The sequence below is a fragment of the Telmatherina bonti genome (assembly GCF_933228915.1).
Source record: "Telmatherina bonti genome assembly, chromosome: 19".
In the NCBI taxonomy this organism is placed as follows: Eukaryota; Metazoa; Chordata; class Actinopteri; order Atheriniformes; family Telmatherinidae; genus Telmatherina; species Telmatherina bonti.
Genome location: NC_136617.1, coordinates 9377810 through 9396801, shown reverse-complemented (window position 1 = coordinate 9396801; position 18992 = coordinate 9377810). Strand labels below are relative to the sequence as shown.

The 18992-nt window shown below is 39.4% G+C and overlaps 1 protein-coding gene across 1 annotated transcript in view; it reads left to right on the top strand.

Annotated features, from left to right (window-relative positions):
• The window catches only part of dbpa (D site albumin promoter binding protein a), a 52051-nt gene extending 33059 nt beyond the window's left edge, over positions 1-18992 (top strand). The window contains exons 4-5 of the mRNA XM_079258916.1: positions 12377-12630; positions 17017-18992. Coding sequence (XP_079115042.1) covers positions 12377-12630; positions 17017-17232 — 470 coding nt within the window. The 3' untranslated portion in view covers positions 17233-18992. The remainder of the gene's footprint in view (positions 1-12376; positions 12631-17016) is intronic.

Here is an 18992-nt window from a genome sequence, read left to right as displayed (position 1 = left end):
GAACCATAGCTGTATGACGTTTCACGCGTAAATACCTGTTTCAGCGTTTGGTCTGGAGTTTATTATGAGCTTTCGCCTCCACTTGACGCTACTTTTGCAGCTTTTGCTCATTGACTCTATTCTTTATTCTGTATTCTTTATCCTGATTCCTGCGCAGGTGATAAAATGAGTTAGTTGTGTAAGAGTCCGTTGATGGGACTATGAGCTAGTCTGTTGTCGGTTCCATGTCGGTATTTTTATATCCAAACCACATCTATGCAACAGAAATTTCCCCTTCTTTATGAACAAGCTCATCATTTTAATTGGCTGGTCATCTTTTAGTGAATTATCCTGCTCTGAAACACATCTGATACCGTCTTCCTCCATGTTTGTATAGAAATTGCAGTGTGCATGCTGTAAAGCACATCTTGACGTAAAATACTGCAGTAAAGCACCTTATTGTGGCGTAAACAATAGACCCTCATATGAAACTATAGACATTTTATATTGTCCAAACAATATATATATATCATCATATTACTCAAACCTAGTTGCAACGATGACTACCATGTGTATTTAGACCCATAAGTGGCAAGTAGATATTAATAGCTCATACTAAGCAATTAAAAAAAAAAAAACATGAGTTATTTTTCTGTCATTGAACTTTAAAGTGATCACATTTAGAAACAGAAAATGTTAAATAATCTGACATTTCTCCATAAAAACACCTAATTTATTCAGTTGTTAGAATAATTAATGCTTCATTTTGTCTTAATCAAGTTGATTTGTAAAAGAAAATGTTGTTTTCTGTGTTTTGTTGGGTTTTTATTTAAACATTTTTGGTCCTGGTATGTAGTGATGTTTCAGTTTTTTCATGTTTCAGTTCAACAAGCCAATAACTCACTAAGTGATAAACATATTCGTTAGTCTCTGCGTGTATGACTAATCCCCTCTGAATTGAGGATCTGATTCGCTTGACGTCCCAGACGTTAAACTTGGCAGCAGACACGGAGGAGGAGGGGGGGGTGCACGCCTCGAGTGTTTACGTTACAGGGAGGCGAGTCGTCTTTATGTAACTCACTTCCCATATCGCATTCCACGTCTGTATTGTATTTCCAGCTTGTGTTTGTGAATGAAAAAAACAGCTGCTGGCAGAGAACACAGTTCATCTCCATGTCATCCGTAACAGGAACAACTGAGAATCTGAGAATCTTCATCTGATTACAACTGCTGACTCTGCTGTTAATACAGCTGTTGCCACCACTGCTTATGATTCTTTTAATCCCACTCGCTGCTTCTGCCATGCTTGCTTCTGCTAGTAATCAACAAAATGATGATGACAAATCATTATAATGCCATCTCTGTAAACTTCTAAACTCCAATTTGTTCTATCTATGTTTTTTCTTTCAATTAAACTGATCACAGAGACAAATATATTACATGACACCGATAATCACGCAACTATTCTCATTATTTAGTATTTCCATGTCTACATGAACAAACAATAGAGTCTGCTGCTTTTGCTACACACCTGTTTTGCGTTCTGTGAATTACACAACGGCTCTGCTTCACCAGACGCAGCTGCTACTATCCATCATTACTCCACCAGCGTATAAATACACCCTGGTTTCTTTTCTTCTCTGCCACATAACCATGTTTCAAACCTTTCTGAAATAATTTCTTGTCACACTGAAAGCCAGAAAAGCAGTGTGAGTGTTGCTGCTGCGGTTTAAATGAAGTCCCTGAGGATAAAAAGTGCAAAAAAATCACCTCAGTTACTGTAATTTCAAGTTATGTTAATGGTTACGTCTTTCACTTGTGATTTGCATCATTACTATTCTCCTGTTAATTTATTAGCTTTCCTGTGTTGCATAGAAAAAACTGCTGAATCAAGGGAAAAAAAGGAGGAAAACTGGGTTAAGTAAAGCAGGGGAGGGTGTTAATGATGGTCTGTAATGTTAGAATATACAGAGCTGTGCAGGGAAAACTGGTGCAGTCATTTATTACAGCATGTGCAAATGGAAATAATTCAGCAGAAATGCAGCATATAAGGAAAAAAACAGTTTGAAACTCAGTGAGCAGCTTCATACTTAAACCAGTGCTGCCTTCAGGAACTGCGGGGTTTTTGTTAGGATTTTTAGGGCACGTTCACATCAGCCTTTTTGATTCAAATCTGAGTCCATTTGCTCGGAAAGTCCGCTTCGTTTGGGGGAATGTGAATGCGTCAAACTAATTCTGATTTAGACCAAAGAAGCGGACTCGGTTTGCCCACAAACACAGGTCTCGGTCCTTTTCAAGCGAACTAATACAGGAAGCGAACAACAAAAACAAAAACACTTCCATCATTTGACATAGCATTGCATTGTGGGTAAATACATAGTGATGGCGTTAAAGGTCCTCTGCCTGGTCTGGTGTTCATACTTCGTCTATTGTTGCAGTGTATTTCTGCAGGATTCTTCTTCACTTGTTCTCTCTTTAGCTAGATACCAGTGCAGCGCCACCTTCAGTGAGAATGGGGATATATTATTCTAATGGTTTGGCTTGTAGTGCAGCATGAACACGATCTCGGTCTGCATGGATACATCCCCCTACAGCTGAGCCGAGTTCCCAACCAGACCGAGTCTAGCGAACTATCTTGATGTGAATGCACCCTTAAAACCCTTTCCAAAGCTCTTTTTTTGTGGATGATGGCTGCCTTTTGCTCTGTTTTCTGTTAAGATGATCTCAGTGCTGCAGTAATGTGGAGTTCTGGGCCCTGGACCTGGATTCATCCCCCCCAACAAACCTGTTGAGATTTTCTCTGGGTCTTGTGTCATGTGGCAGACCTCAACCTTTTCCCCGCTTGTTTCCCTTCCTTAAGAAAGACAGAAAATCTTCATGGAGAGCATTTCTGATTTAAGGTGGTCTGAATCTTCTAGAAAGCTCCTATTTAAGTGTCCAGTTTCCTGAAAATGTAAGGACAAACTGCAGACCCTGCTGAGATATGCCAAGTCAGATATCAGGACTGCACTCAAAATGAGGGCGAAAAAAAGCTGCTAATATCCAAAAATAAACTTTAAAAAACCACCTGACCACCGACTTTTAAAGTTTATAAGAAAGTCTGGCTGAGTGGAAGCTGCATGAAGAAGTGCTGACTGGAGACTTTTTCCCAGGACTGCATGTATTTAAGGATGATGTGCTGTAAAATTTCATCTTACCTGCTCCACCAACTCCCACTTCAGTTTTCTTTCCAGCGCACGTTCCCCGCAACCCCTCCAGCAGCTGTGAGTTCCAGCTTGACATGTAGGTGGATCACGTGAGACTATAGTTAGATCAAACAAGAGATTAGTCAAGAGGAAGAGTTGCTCACCTGACTCTCAACCTGCCTGTTTTCTGCTGCTGTGGGCGTCTCTGCCCACGACGGCTGATTTCTCTCTCTGTGATTGGTGAAGATCAGAGCAAACTGTCAAGAGAAAAGACCGCGGTCCGATATTTGACCAAAGAAATAAAAGCTAAATGAAAGTTTTTCATCATTTCAAAGTTCCAATCAGTCAGTCGCAGTCATCAATATGGATCCTTCAGCTCCTGAGGCGAAAACCGCGACTTTAAATGATGAAGAGGTTTATTTAAGATGAAGAATTTAATTTAAAAAATCTCAGAACTTGACAGAAAAATAAACCTTTAATGTCAAGACTTCAGTCAGTCTGGAGTGCGTCGGAGTTTCAGATTTGGTGAAAAAATAACTGGATTTGATCAGATTTTTTGTCAAAATAGATTTTAAATCAAACATCGTTAAGTTTCTGTCTTTCGTTTGAGTTTACATTCATGGAAATGCTGAGGAAGATGGAGCGCTTGACAGGCAGCTTGACAAGCAGGAGGAGAAAACCGCATAATCCCAGCGAAATTAATGAAAGCAGGGGGAGAATCAGCGACTGCTTACTCCAAATGTCTCCTGCTCTCAGACAGGAAATGAAGCCAGACGAGGCCGCGTTTGGCAGCTGTTTACCCGTTAGCAGCGGAAGCCATGTTCTTGGATCACTTTCAACTTTTTGCCCAAAATGGCTGTTATTAGGATGGAGCTTTGGGTTGATTTATCCAGATCAGCCTCATCCAGACGGCATCAGATCAAAAGCATTTGGTCTGATGGAATTGCAAATGGACCACATGATGCATGAATGGATAAGGAAAGGGATTTTTGGTCGGTTTAAAGTGACCTATCATTAATGTAGATGTGTGCAGGAACATCCACGGCTTATATATAAAAAAAACCTGAGGATTAAATGCAGGACTATGATTAGATACTGATGCTATTTCTCAATATTGATGGTTGGTTCTGATTATTTATATAAACAAATGATAAAGGATCAGACCCTAAAGACCTAAAGTCAAGATTATGATTTTAGGTGGGTTTTTATTTTATGTTTTATGTTTTATTTTTTATTAAAGCAACTGCTTAAAGTGATGTGGATGAAGGAGGAGAATAAAGTTAGAATTATCAGAGGTACTGTACTTCATTTTAATGTTTTCAGTTATTCAAACATCAAGTTACTTGTCACAATAACCAGTCCTCATCCTCAACTATAGACCTGAATAATAAATATGTTTTAAATAAATGAACAAAATAAAAAAGGGAATATTTGGAATGCATTAAATAGTAAAAAATCCTTTAGATAATTATAAAGAAGATTTATTTGATTTCATACAACACAATAATGATGGAGCTTGATGTTTTATTAAAATATTAACCACTATAAATACCATGGGAACAGTTTAACAAGTTTAGCATTAGCTTAGGCCTGTAGCATTCACTACGTTTCCAACCCCAAAATTAGTTTTAATGGCAAATTGACATTCATTAGTGATGCAAAGACAAACGGAAAAGTGATCTTACTGACTTTTACTGGTCAGAGAGAGCTCAGAGAAGAGACAGGATGAAGAATTAGCTTCGTTACAGGGCAGGAAAGTGCAAAACTCTGACTAAGATCAGCAGTGCCGCTGCTGGATTTAAATAAACACAGTAAACATTAATATTAGTTTTAAATCCCCTTCAGAGTAAAAATAAAATCTTCTTTAAAATTTTTTTTTTTTTTTTTTTAAATGACCTTGTAACACTTATAACTGAATGAAAAATAACCTTATTTAATTAAATTTAAACAAATAGAGGCTGGTTTCTTTTCATTTTAAATCTGAATGAAAGAATTCTTCATTTATGTATATGTTTAATCCACTTTAAATTAATTCAGTCATTCTGTGCATTTGTTGCCTTTTCCTGTTACACATGTACCAAACTGGTCCTTCTCCAGTCCTCTTATCTCCCTTTTTTCTCCTCCTCAGTTGAAGCAAGGGAGGCAGTATGCTTGTGTTGAGCTGCTGTTTCAAACCTTTAAGTAAACCCAGAGTGACGATGGTACATATTATGTGTTTTTCCATTATTTAGCCGAGAATAAAAGTCGCTCTTTTTCCTTTTTATTTAAAATTATGCTTCTTATTTGCTAACGTTTCAGTGTCTCTGTACAGCACGTTGCATCACCCTGTTGTTGAACGGTGCCACACAAATAAACCAGCCTTGTCTTAAATGCACCATCTAACATCGTCAGATCATTCATTAAAAAGGCAAATAAAAACAAAGCCACAATATCTACAATCTCGCTAGAATCATTGGTACGTTTATGTGGAAGTACACACACTGATGCACATGTGTTGTAGGAGCAGGAAGATTTAAAACTTCTGTCTGGTGGTTTTGACTGAAAAACAAATAAAACGCCTGGCTGTTTGATGGGTTTTGTGTTTCCTTCCATGTTTGGACAAATACGCATGCTTGACGATGCATGTAAACACAAAAACCTCACAATTCAATTCAATTCAACTTTATTTATATAGCGTCAAATCACGGCAATGCCATCTCAAGACGCTTTACAGACAGAGGGGAAAACATAATGAAGGCCAATTCATAACAGCCTATATAAGGAAACCAACAGATTGAGTTGAGTCCAACTCAATCTCCCATCCTGAGCAAGCACACTGGCAACAGTGGGAAGGAAAAAACTCCCTTTTAACAGGAAGGAAACCTCCGGCAGAACCCGGCTCAGGACAGGCAGCCATCTGCCTCTGCTGTGTGGGGGGAAGAGGACAGAAAGACAACAGACAACAGGAACTGCTACTCCCGGCCAGGGAGACCTGCTGAGACAGGAGACATACATGTTAATGATGCAACACTGTTATGGGGGGGGTAAAAGAAAGAGATAAAGAGAAAAAGAAAGAAGCTCAGTGTATCAGGAAATGTCCCTCAGCAGTCTAAACCTATAGCAGCATAACTAAGGGATGCTAACCATCCCTAGCTATAGGACTTATCAAAAAGATAAGTCTTCAGCCTAGTCTTAAAGGTGGGGAGGGTGTCTGCTTCCCTAACACTAACTGGGAGCTTATTCCATAAGAGAGGGGCCTGATAACCAAAGGCTCTGCCTCCTGCTCGGCTCTTTGAGACTCTAGGAACCACAAGTAAGCCTGCAGTCTGCGAACAAAGTACTCTGCTTGGTATATAAGGAACAATGAGGTCTTTGATATATAGTGGTGCCTGGTTGTGGAGGGTTTTATATGTAAGGAGAAGGATTTTAAATTCTATTCTAGATTCAACAGGCAGCCAATGAAGAGAGGCTAAAACTGGAGAAATATGATCTCTCATGCTGGTTCTGGTCAGGACTCTGGCTGCAGAATTCTGGATCAGCTGAAGGCTTTTCAGGGCATATTTAGGACAGCCCAGTAATAGAGAGTTACAGTAATCTAGTCTCGAAGTAACAAAAGCGTGAACCAGTTTTTCTGCATCACTCTGAGACTGAACGTCCCTAATTTTGGCTATATTACGTAAATGAAAGAAGGCTGTTTTAGTAACCTGCTTAATATGTGGGCCAAAGGACAGGTCAGGGTCAAATATTACTCCAAGGTTTCTCACTGTAGCACTGGAAGCTAAAGTAATGCCATCCAGGTTCATTACAAAACGGGAAAATTTAGCTCTGAGTTTTTCAGATCCAACGAGAATTACTTCAGTCTTATCTGAGTTTAAGAGGAGAAAATTTCTAGACATCCAAGTCTTTATGTCTATGAGACAATTTTGTAGCCTATTGGGCTGATTTGTTTCATCTGGTTTAAAGGATAAGTATAGTTGAGTATCATCTGCATAACAATGAAAGTTTATTCCATGCTGTCTAATAATTTTGCCTAAAGGGAGCATATATAGCGTGAAGAGTATTGGTCCAAGTACAGAACCTTGAGGAACTCCATGACTTACTGTAGTTTGTGAGGAGGACTTGTCATTTACATGAACGAACTGAAGTCTATCAGATAAATATGATTTAAACCAGCTTAACGCTGTACCTGTAATTCCAATCACCTGTTCTAGTCTTTGTAACAGAATGTTATGATCGACTGTATCAAATGCAGCACTAAGATCAAGCAAGATAAGTACGGACACAAGTCCTTTGTCTGAGGCCATAAGAAGGTCATTAGTAACTTTCACCAATGCCGTCTCAGTGCTATGATGAGCTCTAAATCCTGACTGAAACTCCTCGCATAAATTATTTCTGCTCAGGTGGGCATGTAGCTGAGCTGAAACTATTTTCTCCAGAATTTTGGACATAAATGGGAGGTTAGATATAGGTCTATAATTTGCTATCACCTCTGGATCCAGAGATTGCTTTTTAAGTAAAGGCTTGATTACAGCAGTTTTAAATGATTGTGGTACATATCCTGTCACTAAAGACATATTGATAAGATTTAGTAGTGATGTATTAATTAAAGGGAAAATGTCCTTAAAGAGGCTCGTTGGGAGAGGGTCTAAGATACAGGTGGATGGTTTAGATGAAGCTATTATTTTAGTTAATTCAGAGGGTTGGACAGGACAGAAACTATTTAGACACAAGTCAGATCCTGGTTCTAAGGATGCTTCGGAGACCACAACAGGCTCAACATTATAGGTAGAAGGAAGAGTATTGTGAATTTGATCTCTAATAGTGTCAATTTTATTCCTGAAAAAATACATGAAATCATCACAGCTAAGTGAGAAAGGAATACATGGCTCCACAGCGCTCCGGCTCCTAGTAAGCCTAGCTACAGTGCTGAAAAGAAACCGAGGGTTGTTTTTGTTTTCCTCTATCAATGATGAATAATAAGCTGTTCTTGCCGTACGTAAGGCTTTTTTGTATACGATTAAACTTTCTTTCCAGGTTAAGTGAGACTCCTCTAGTCCTGATGAACGCCATCTGTTTTCCAAACGCCTTGATGCCTGTTTTAGAGCTCGAAGCTGGGAATTAAACCAGGGAGCCTTCATAATCTTACCTAATTTCTTCTTCTTTAGGGGAGCAACATTATCCAAGGTTGTACGCATTGAAGCTGTTATAGTATCAGCATGTTGATCAATCTGAGCAGGAGTAAGGCTTAAAGGGGGACTCTCAGTCATGCTAACACATGGTAGATGTGAAAAAATTGATTCAATTGATTGTTTAAATTTTGTAATATTATTGTCTGATAAACATCTACTATAGTAGAATTTATTTTTGGTCAGTGAGTAATCAAATAAAGTGAATTCAAAGGTTAACAAGAAGTGATCGGACAAGACAGGGTTTTGAGGAAATACTTTGAGCTTATCAGTCTCAATACCATATGTTAGAACAAGATCAAGAGTGTGGCCATGAGAGTGAGTGGCTCCATTGACATTTTGTGAAAACCCAATTGAGTTTAGAATAGAGCTAAAGGAAATGTTTAAACTATCATTTTCAACGTCAACATGAATATTAAAATCACCTAGTACAATGACCTTATCAGTAGTCAGCACTAACTCAGACAAGAGATCAGAGAATTCGGTCAGAAACTCGGAGTAAGGTCCAGGTGCACAGCAATCAATGAATGAATACATGAAAACTAATTAAAGTAAAGTAGATATATGTTGTTTTTGCAAATCTTTGGGTGGTTATTTCAGGTTTCCAGTCCTCTAAAGGAAGAGCCATCCTTCCTCTGCCGCCCGGTTAGCTGGCCGTCCGGTCGTTGATGAATCATGCTGGGTAGAGTTGTGCTTCGTATTGTGTTCTGGGAATTGTTTTCCAACACTCCACCTACCTCACTGCATTGCTCATTTGCTTAAGTCAGCTTCCAGATGGTAACAAACCATTGTATATTCCACTTTCTAGAAGCTTCAAGCAGATTCTCAGATCTGCGTAATATGAGTAAATCTGTGCATCCAGCCTGGACAGACAGAAGACACTGTCCTCTGCAATGATCTGCAGCTTTTAACTGTGATAGTACAACCTGAAGCGGGTTAAATATTCACATTAGTCACTTTTGAAAAAGATTTTTTTTTGTCTTTAAGAACTTCACAGCCGCTGTTAGAGACATTTATTTGCTGTTTGCAGAGGTCAGTTATATTGGTTTGGATACAACATTGCATTTTTTACCAAAAGATCAATTTTAATCAGGTTTTGCCCTCTGTGCCCAAATGTCAAACATTCATGCTGACAGGTCACCAAAACTCTGTTGCGCAAACACGCCAGAGTAGCTGTGGGTCCATGTGACTTTTGTTTACAAGCCCGAGAATGATTGCAACTGGGAGGGCACCATAGGCACACACACTTACCGAGTCAAGTTTTCCACTGAAGTTTGGAGCAGATTGAACAAGCTGCAAAGCAGAATAACTGTAGAGGAGCGGCGTGGTGCACGCATGTCACTGTGGGCATGAAATCCTACGTAGAAGTGTAGGCAGACGTCGAGCTTTTTGCTTTTTAAGGACCAAAACTGAGCGCAAACAGTCACAAGATTTTAAAGAGTTTCAATCCGAGAACAACCACCATTCACAAAGTTTACATATCCACTCAGGGGGTAAAGTGTTTTCAGCTGGATTCGACCTCAGTCGTCCCACCCCCTGCCTGCCAGCAGTGTCAGCCTGATTTCTGAGTCGGTGGAGGGTTTTGGTTGTGGTATTGTGGTCGACGTGCATAATAAAATGACTGACAGTGCACAGCAGCGGGCGAATAGCAACTCTGTGTCAGCTGCACTGCTCTGACTGACATTTCTAGGTTTGAAAAATGCCTCAGATGCACAAAAGACCCTCATGTCTAAAAATGTGTAGAATTTGACAGACCGTAAAGTCCTCATTTTATTTGACATAGTAAAAACAAAAACTTCAAAAGATTTACAGTCTTTAAATTCTGTTAATATTTGGAAAATATTTATGAAAATTACATTAAAATCACTATTAATATTTGCTGTTAAAATGTCATTTAAAAGCTAAAATATTTACAGTAAGGACGGCTCTTTTCTGTTGAATTTTCCAAAGATCTTTCCTGAACTGCTTTTGTTGATATTTTTCACCAGCTTTGCAGCTATTTTTAATCCGTGGCAGAGAGCCTAGAGCTCTGAAGTGTCTTACAAACGCTGCCACAATACATGTCTTACTGGTACTGGATGATTGCTCAACTAACATTTTGATTTCACTATTCCATGGGGAAAAATGTAGAAAAGGTCTAACCAGCTGGTGCAGGGATTTGGCTGAGAGTGGGCTTTCTATTTTTGCTTCCATCATGTTACACTGGAAAAAAAAAACAACAAAGCAGTGCTAATGCAGAATAGCTGCAGGGTAAAACCTTCATGGAAGAATTTTATTAGCGTTGAGTTTACTGTCAATATCCAGCCTGGGGTTTTGCTTTTCTCTGTCTTCTCATTTCTGCTTTTATTTCATGTTCAGAAGGTGTTTTTTCAGCACTGAACATTGATGTCTAAATATTTTTTTATTTGCAAATACATAAAAATATCACATTAATGAAGTCTCCTTATTAAAAGAGCATTTTTACACAAAACTAATAAAATATTCTGTATATGTACTCAGTAATAAAACATGGCTTTTTTTCTTTAATCTCCACAAAGGGTTAAAGGAAAAGCTCATCTTTCCGGATTGTAAATTCTGCTCTGCTGCTCTGCCAAGTGTTTCTGGCTCAACACTGACACATGGTGGTGAAACTGTGTCACTACATGGACAACAGCAAAAGAAAAAGAAGAGCAGAATACACCGTTTATAAGAAATAAATTAAAGGCAAATATGTATGTTTAGGCTGCTGCCCCCGCGACCCGACCCCGGATAAGCGGCTGAAGATGAAGAAGATGAAGATATGAAAGTTTAAGCCTGTAAATAAATGGTAAAAGTAACAGAAGTGGGTGAATAAATGTACTGGTTAAAAAAGAGGGTGAACACCCAGTATTTCCCCTCTAGTCCATTAGGAATTAAATGTGAACATATTGTCCATGGCCTATAGGATAATCCTCTTGATGGTCATCTCATCTCAGTGGGCCTCATTCTGGCTCGATGCTCCCTGGTTGATCTGGGAGCGAGAGAAAGAGAGAGAGAGAAAGAGAGAGAGAGAGAGAGAGAAAGTGAGTTCAGCACACGTGACTCTGCAGCCGTTCAACTCTGCATGGATTCAGCTGCAAACACTGAAGCTGAAGACTTTCACCTGCAAGGGATTTAAACACCACATCAGTCTGCTTTTTTATCCATGCAGAATGGTTTTTTTCTTGTAATAAAATAAGCGGAAATGTTTTTTCCACAATTGGAAGAAGTATAAATTAAAGGAACCTGCTTACTTGGCAGCTTTAGGAACCTACTTATTTTGCTGCTTTAAAGCACTCGATGGTGAAGCACAGACTTTTAATAACATGTGAAACCAAAAGCAGGCAAATTTAGATTTTTAAGAGTTTAAGAATTTCAATGTTTTTTTTCTCAGAAATGAATTTAAACAAATAAAACTGTGTGCAATGAAATAGGTTGTTTATGTAAAGACTAATGTAATTTGAAGAATGAAAACAACTCTGGATGTTTGGGTATCTAATTTAATTTATAATCAATTTATAAAAGCACAAAGACAGGAAAAATGTGGAAAATAAATAAAGTTGGCAAACTACTGGTTTATACCTTTAATATCCTGAGATGATGGATTTAAAAAAAAAAAAAAAAACTAAATAAAATCCAGAATGCAGTTTCTGGTGCTGAACTATGTCCTCTACTGGGATGTTTGTTGGTCTCTGCTGCTGCTCTCTGACATGTGCCTCCTCAGTGAAGGCAGATGGGCTCTAATCTGCAGTTGAACTAAAACTAGCTGATGATGATGACGATGATGATGATTGGACAGCCAGACCAGTAATTAAGTTGCTGATTGTGTGTTTATTTCATCTGTATGGAGTTTAAAGCAGATTAAACTTCAGTGAAGGAATAAAGACGATGAACAAGATTTCTTTTTTCTCTTCACTCTGTTTTTACAAAACTGCCACTAATTTTCTGTGCAAACAAAGTATAACAGAGCTTTTTGATGGTTAATGTTTGCATTTAGAATTGCAAAAAGTGGCAGCTGATTGGTTCATTCTCTGTCCTTCTACCTCTCAGGTGGACAGGCGGTGCCTCAAGACCCATTACCTTCCTCAACCTGCCCTCCAGGGCCTCCTGGACCTCCTGCGGTCGCCAACGGCAGCAGTGACATCATGGTGAACTTTGATCCGGACCCAGCAGACCTGGCGTTGTCCAGCGTGCCAGGACAGGAAGCATTTGATCCACGACGGCATCGCTTCTCCGAGGAGGAGCTGAAACCTCAACCGATGATCAAGAAGGCTCGCAAGATGCTGGTCCCCAATGAGCAGAAGGTACTACATCTCCCACAAGCCATGTCTACTCGTCATTCATGTCTTAAGGCAGAAAAGGGATTTGTACCTTTAAGCTGCTTCAGGAAAATGATTTCATTGTTTTCAAAACTATGAAAAGTCACAGACAATTTTTTTAAACATATTCTGAGTTTAAAAAAAAAAAAAAAAAAAAAAAAAATCTCTTTTATTGGGTAGGTCAATTTGATTTGCAATACATCTCCAAACAAGGATTTTCTCAAAGCAGCAGAAAGAAAAGGAGCATGAATTATTCAATTTAATTCAATTTAATTCAATTCAATTCAATTCAATTCAATTCAGTTCAGTTTTCAAAGTAGTAAACAATACATATACTTACACATAAATATTGTTGATAATAACAACAACAACAATAATAATAATAATAATAATAATAATAATAATAATAATAATAATAATAATAATAATAATAATATTAATAATAATAATAAAAATAGACACAAACCATAACAAGTCAAAACAAAATTCACATAAAAAGGTTATAAAGTCATGATCAAATATCCACGTTTGCATTTGATATGCCAAAATAGGTGTTCTTAAATACCCATAACAATGACAATGATGATTTAGGAGAAGGATAAATAAATAAATAAATAAATAAATGAATAAATAAATATGCTATAATAATATGCTGGAATTATTCTCTTGGAACTCTTGGAAGTTTAAAATATTTGGGTTTGACTCATGAAAATTGTATCAATATTCAAAGTTTTTTGTGGATAAATTGCAAATGAAAAAACAAAGTAGAAAAAAGTTTATTTAAAAAGTGATTTAGGAACATTTTTAAAGATGAACTCATGAAAATTCACGTCTTCCTTTAGAGTCCAGCTCAGACAGAGGCTGCAGCAGCACTCTTGAGCTTTTAGCCTTGACTTTACTCATTAGACAGACAGCATCTTTCTTCCAGCCTCTGTACAGATGTGGAAAAACGTGAGGAGCATGGCGCCCACTGGTACTGATGATCTCTTAAGAGAGTCCTAAAATATTTTGTGCTCAGCTTGTTGCACAATAGGAAAGGCTGTGATCAATGGCTCATGCTTTCACAGTTCTGTGCAGAGCAGCTGCAGCTCCTGAGGCATTTATAATTTATGAAGCAACGAAAGTCACCTCGCTGTTTTCAGCTGTTTGGTTTGGTAAATCGTTTCTACGCAGCTTTGGAAAAATTACCTCTGGCCACAGCAAAGATGAAGATCTGATCTGCTCAGCAGCTCCTCACAAACAAGCATTTTGGTTCTGGTCTGCGTGCGGCATCAGGCTGAATAAAATCTGGCTCTGATTAGAAGACAAAAACTATTCAAGCTTCACAACATAAATCAGATTATTGTTTTCGCATAAACCAACAAGAGCATTCAGAGACCGAAGACCTCCATCAGCAACATGTTTATAAGCAGCTCTTCTTCTTTTAAGCTATGTGGTAGTTTTTTGTTTGTTTTTACAGAAATATAGCTTTTAAGCCCTTTTTAGCGCTGCTAATCAAGTACACTTGTAAGATTAAGCAGATACCTCAGGGTAATATGTTAAGTTATTAAGTGAATTTTGGGGTGAATCCTACTTTTTAAACAAGCTGCATTACATGTTGAACTTATTACAGCTAATCAGTATAAATAAAACATAGTATAACAAGCTTCTGCTTGTACAGACATAGTGTCACATATGTTTTATTAGTTCTGCGTGACGTGAACTGGTGGTTAACGTAGCGGGGCTGCAGGAGTGTGGTGAACGTGTTCTGGGTCAAAGGAAAATATCTTCCGTTTTGGTTGTTTCTGGCTGTTTTATTTGTAAAAAAATGTGAAACTATGAGTTTACTAAAGCAAATCTTTGACTTAAAGACATTAAAAAAGGTGGCTTGGAAACCTTGTTGGTGTAAAAAGAGGCTCTAGTTTGCAACAATCACTTTATAATAAGTTGCTGCTTTGTTGTAGCTGCTGATCAAAAAGCCGAGAACACATGAGCACAGCTAATTTTAACTTGAGGCAACGTTTCATTCACCAGGATGGCTTCATTTTAACACCTAACCAGCAGGGCTCAGACTCAAGCAGGTTTTATGTATTTATTAATACAAAATCTTTTACCATCTGTTAGACGTTTCATATTTCAATACTGCCAAGTCCGCCTGTAGTATTGAAATATGGAATCAAAGCAATGATATGGGATCAATTAATGATTTTCTCATATAATAATATTTATTATCTGTATCTGTTTATTATCCACAACGGCTGTAAAAGACCTATTCTGGACCTATTCTACAGTCATTTAGCAGACACTTTCATCCAAAGCAACTTACCTCTCTTCTGGGATTTTAAAACACACACAAAAAAAAAAGAAAAAAAAAAAGATTGTCATAATCTTCTAAACAGCCCAGGGACAGGCCGCGATGGTTAAAGGATTAAGATGAAAATGACATAGATTGGGCGTGTTCGATGAATCATGGCCATGATGGAGTGAAATGGTCGTTTGGCAGACGTTTTTTGACTTTTAGACTAAAAGAGATTTACATGTTAGAAGCGAGAAATGAACCTAAAACACATTTGTCAGTAGTTTGTTTCCAACAAACACATGAAGCAACAAGGCTGTAAGAATGGGAGCAGAAGCCAAGCAGTGGAAGTCTGATAGTTTCAGACTTCCACTGTTAGAGCAGTTCGTTTGGAGCAGCGACGACAGTTAAATATTTTCTGGTGTCAAATGTAGAAGTGAAATCCGTCTGCTGTAAATCTGGAGGTCTTGGTTCAGTTGGAAGTGAACCCAGGTGCAGTTGGCCAACAGCAGGGATCATCAGCCCTGGTCCTTGAGAGCTGGATTTCTAGGTGTCCGTGCTGCAACACACCTGACTCAGGCGTGAATCAGGTGTGTTGGAATGGGAACACTTTAAAAGCCGGAAGGACACCAGCCTCCATGGACCAGGATTTAGGATCCCAGTGTGAAAGCAAACGGACCATCCAGTGAAGCCTGTGGAGGAAGTGACATGGAGCTCGTCGTAAAGCAACATGCCGGATACCTCGCTGCATCTCCTCCTTCTCAGAGTCTTGTTAAAATGATGTTGGACAAAACCTTCTTGACTGCAGAAACTGCTTGCTTCAATGTTTACTTGTGCTGAACAAGCTGTTTTAGAACCAGGTTTACTTCTCCTTCCTGCTGTTTTTTTCTTCTGCTTCAGAGCTTGTTTTGTGGAATATCGCCCCCTAGTGCGCAGCTGTTGTATCTGGCAGTTTGCTCTGCCTGATAAAGTGTAGCGTGAAAGCAAACCAGATCACCTAATTATTTAGAGTTCCCTGGACCACTGGAGTTCCTGATGTAAATTTAATCGATTAGGCTACATTCAGACTGCAGGGCTTGCTGCTCATATCAGATGTTTTTGTGAAATCCGAATTTTTTAAAAAGTCCGTTCACTTTTCCGATCAAATGTGACTTATATGTGTTCTCCTGTATGAACCATGCGCACCAGAAGCGTCCCGCATGCGTAGAAGACATAGCAAGATGCAGTGAGCGTGCGTGTGATGTCTTTGTGTTTGCGAAAGTAAATATGGACGGCAGCAGAGCATTTGCTATTTTAAAAGTTTTGTCCAATCGTTTTAAGGAGACGTTTACGGAAGAGGAAAGTAAAAAGTTTTGTTCAAGGCCTCTTGTGGAGCTGTAGCAGCAACAACTGTAGAGAGAAACGTTTGGGTACAGAGTCGCAGTCAGGATGTGAGCGTATTTACCGATAAAGAGTTCATAAACATCAAACGCAGAATAATGACGTTTGTCACATGTCAGTGACGCGTCGGTCGGATTAATGCGACCTGACCGTCACATGGCAAAAGATCAGATACATATCGGATTTAGGACCACATATCCAAGCGGCCTGGGTCGCATTTGAAAATATCAGATCTGTGTCGTTCAGACTGTTAAGAAAAGATCGGTTACAGGTCGCATCGGGGCAAAAACATCGAATTTGAGTCACTTCAGCCTGTAGTGTGAACGTAGCCTTAGATATTTTGGTTTGTTTGACCACCACCTCGTTTGTTTAGGATAAGTGAGCCTCCCAAAGTTACACGACTAAATACGAGCAGTTTTCAAGTTATGCCGACATGACAAAGAGTCAGAAGTTTTGTCCCAGTGGTAAATCAAAGTTTACGACCAGCCAGTCGTAAAGGCGCTGACATGGTATTTTAGTTTGGTAGTTTTGTTGAGTGTTTTTGTGTTCTGTGGTTACAACTATTCAGCTGTTGCTGCTTTTTTCTCGCCATCCTTTCTTTCATCACATGGCTGACCCTTCTCATCCCACTGTCTCCTCTTTTTTTTATTTTTCTCTCTCCTCCCCTCACCTTCTCCCCCACACACCCCAACATACCACACCGCCGCCGATGACAGGATGAAAAGTACTGGAGCCGGCGTGTGAAGAACAACGAGGCGGCCAAGCGCTCGCGGGACGCCCGGCGGCTGAAGGAAAACCAGATCTCGGTGCGCGCCGCCTTCCTGGAGCGGGAGAACGCCGCTCTTCGCCAGGAGGTGGCCGACATGAGGAAAGAGCTGGGCCGCTGCAGGAACATCATCAACAAGTACGAGAGCCGGCACGGAGACTTGTGAAGCGGACGGAGACGAAAGAAGACGGAGGAGGAAGGGGAGGGCGGGGAAGAGGAGATGAGAAAAGGGTACAAGGCAACCCAACATCAGGAGCACTTTAGTTGAAGTGGTGAGGGAGGAGGCTGGAGTAGATCCGCAGTAAGCACTGTGTGACAACGGGCGCAAACACAAGCGTGTTCAGAGTGTTTTCGTGCGTGCACTGTGCTTCAGGATGTCATGACAGGAAAGCACTGTGGCGCCACCTTTTTTTTTTTTCCCCTAGTTTGACTCTCTTTGTACCTGCTGCTTTTGCTGAATCCACACGACGTACTGTATCATCACCTCGCGACACCTCGGCAGCTGCCGTCACCCTCGGTGCTGTGCTTACGCCCGATGCCGCACAGCGTTTTTTGCAGGTAGTGCGTTCCGGCCGCTGCTCTGGCCAGTTTAAACAGGGTGTTGAATTCACAATATACCAGTGAAATCTCACTTTTTAAGCTCAAGACATGGACACAAGCCAGGAGAGGTCAGATATGGGATTTCTTTTCTATGACTAGGACAAAAAAAAAAACAACACATGTATATTTTTGAACTTGGCAGGAAGGCAAGACTAGTCCAGCAAAGAGGAGGAGGAAGTAGGGTTTTCATCCATACTGCAAAGAGATTTTGACAAAGGATTATTGTATATTTTTCTATTAGCAAATATATTTAGGAGGAGGATTTTGGAGATAATCTTTTGTATATTTTATATAAGGGGTTCGGGAGGGGCTGTTAGCTGGACAGTCACGGGGCCACATGATAAAGCGCTTTTTCTCTTAGCTGTTTAATGCTACAAAACAATCTATTTTCAATGTTACAGAGCTGGTTAGTGGGAGCTGGGGTGTAACAGAGAATGTATAATGGTTGAATCAGGTATTTCACACAGTGCGAGACAAGGCGAGGTATCTTAGTAACGATTGTTTTTCTGTGTCGAAGGGAGTGGAGGCGCGATGGAAAGATGAAACAAAAACTGTATAGTTTTATGAAATTTCTTTGTGTTTGTTTGCTTTCCTTGTGAGCTCGTTTAAGCACTTCAGTTCTTATTCTTCTATTTGATTCCTTGTCTGACTTTAACTATTAACAGAGCTTTTGTTTTATGAAGGTGATGATGATGGCAGAGAAAAACAGGAAGTAATTAGCCATGAGAACAGCTGGAAATGAGCAGATGTTGGAGAAATAAAAAGCAAAGAGGAAAGCAGCAGCATTCGCTGGAAGATTCGGTGAATGTGTCTCGCTCACACGTACTCTCTATTTACTCCTCGATCCGTTCCAGGAAGTGCAAAACTGTGACACTAACTGGCTTTAGAGTTGATATGCTGAGATCGAACTGTGACTGAAACCTTCAGCATGCAGACGCAAACACACACACACACACACACACACAGTCCTCTCCATGGTTTTAACCCTTATTGTTGTTGTTGATGTTGTTATGGACTTTTATGGTGCTGATCTGATCTGATCCTCCACCTGACACACAAACTCACAGACAAGCAGACAAAAAATCAAACACACACATGCAAACTTTCACCTCAAAAACAGTACTGAACTGCCTATACCCTTTCTTTGTCTTTTATTCCTTTTTTTTGTTGTTTATTTTCCTTTATTTTGTTGCATATTGTATTGATGAATCATAAATAGATTTACACAAAAACACTTGTCTATACCTCTCCTTCAAACTTTACCCACAGTGAGAAAGAGAAATGCACCCTACTGCTACTGTACCATACAACTGTTGAATATTAAAG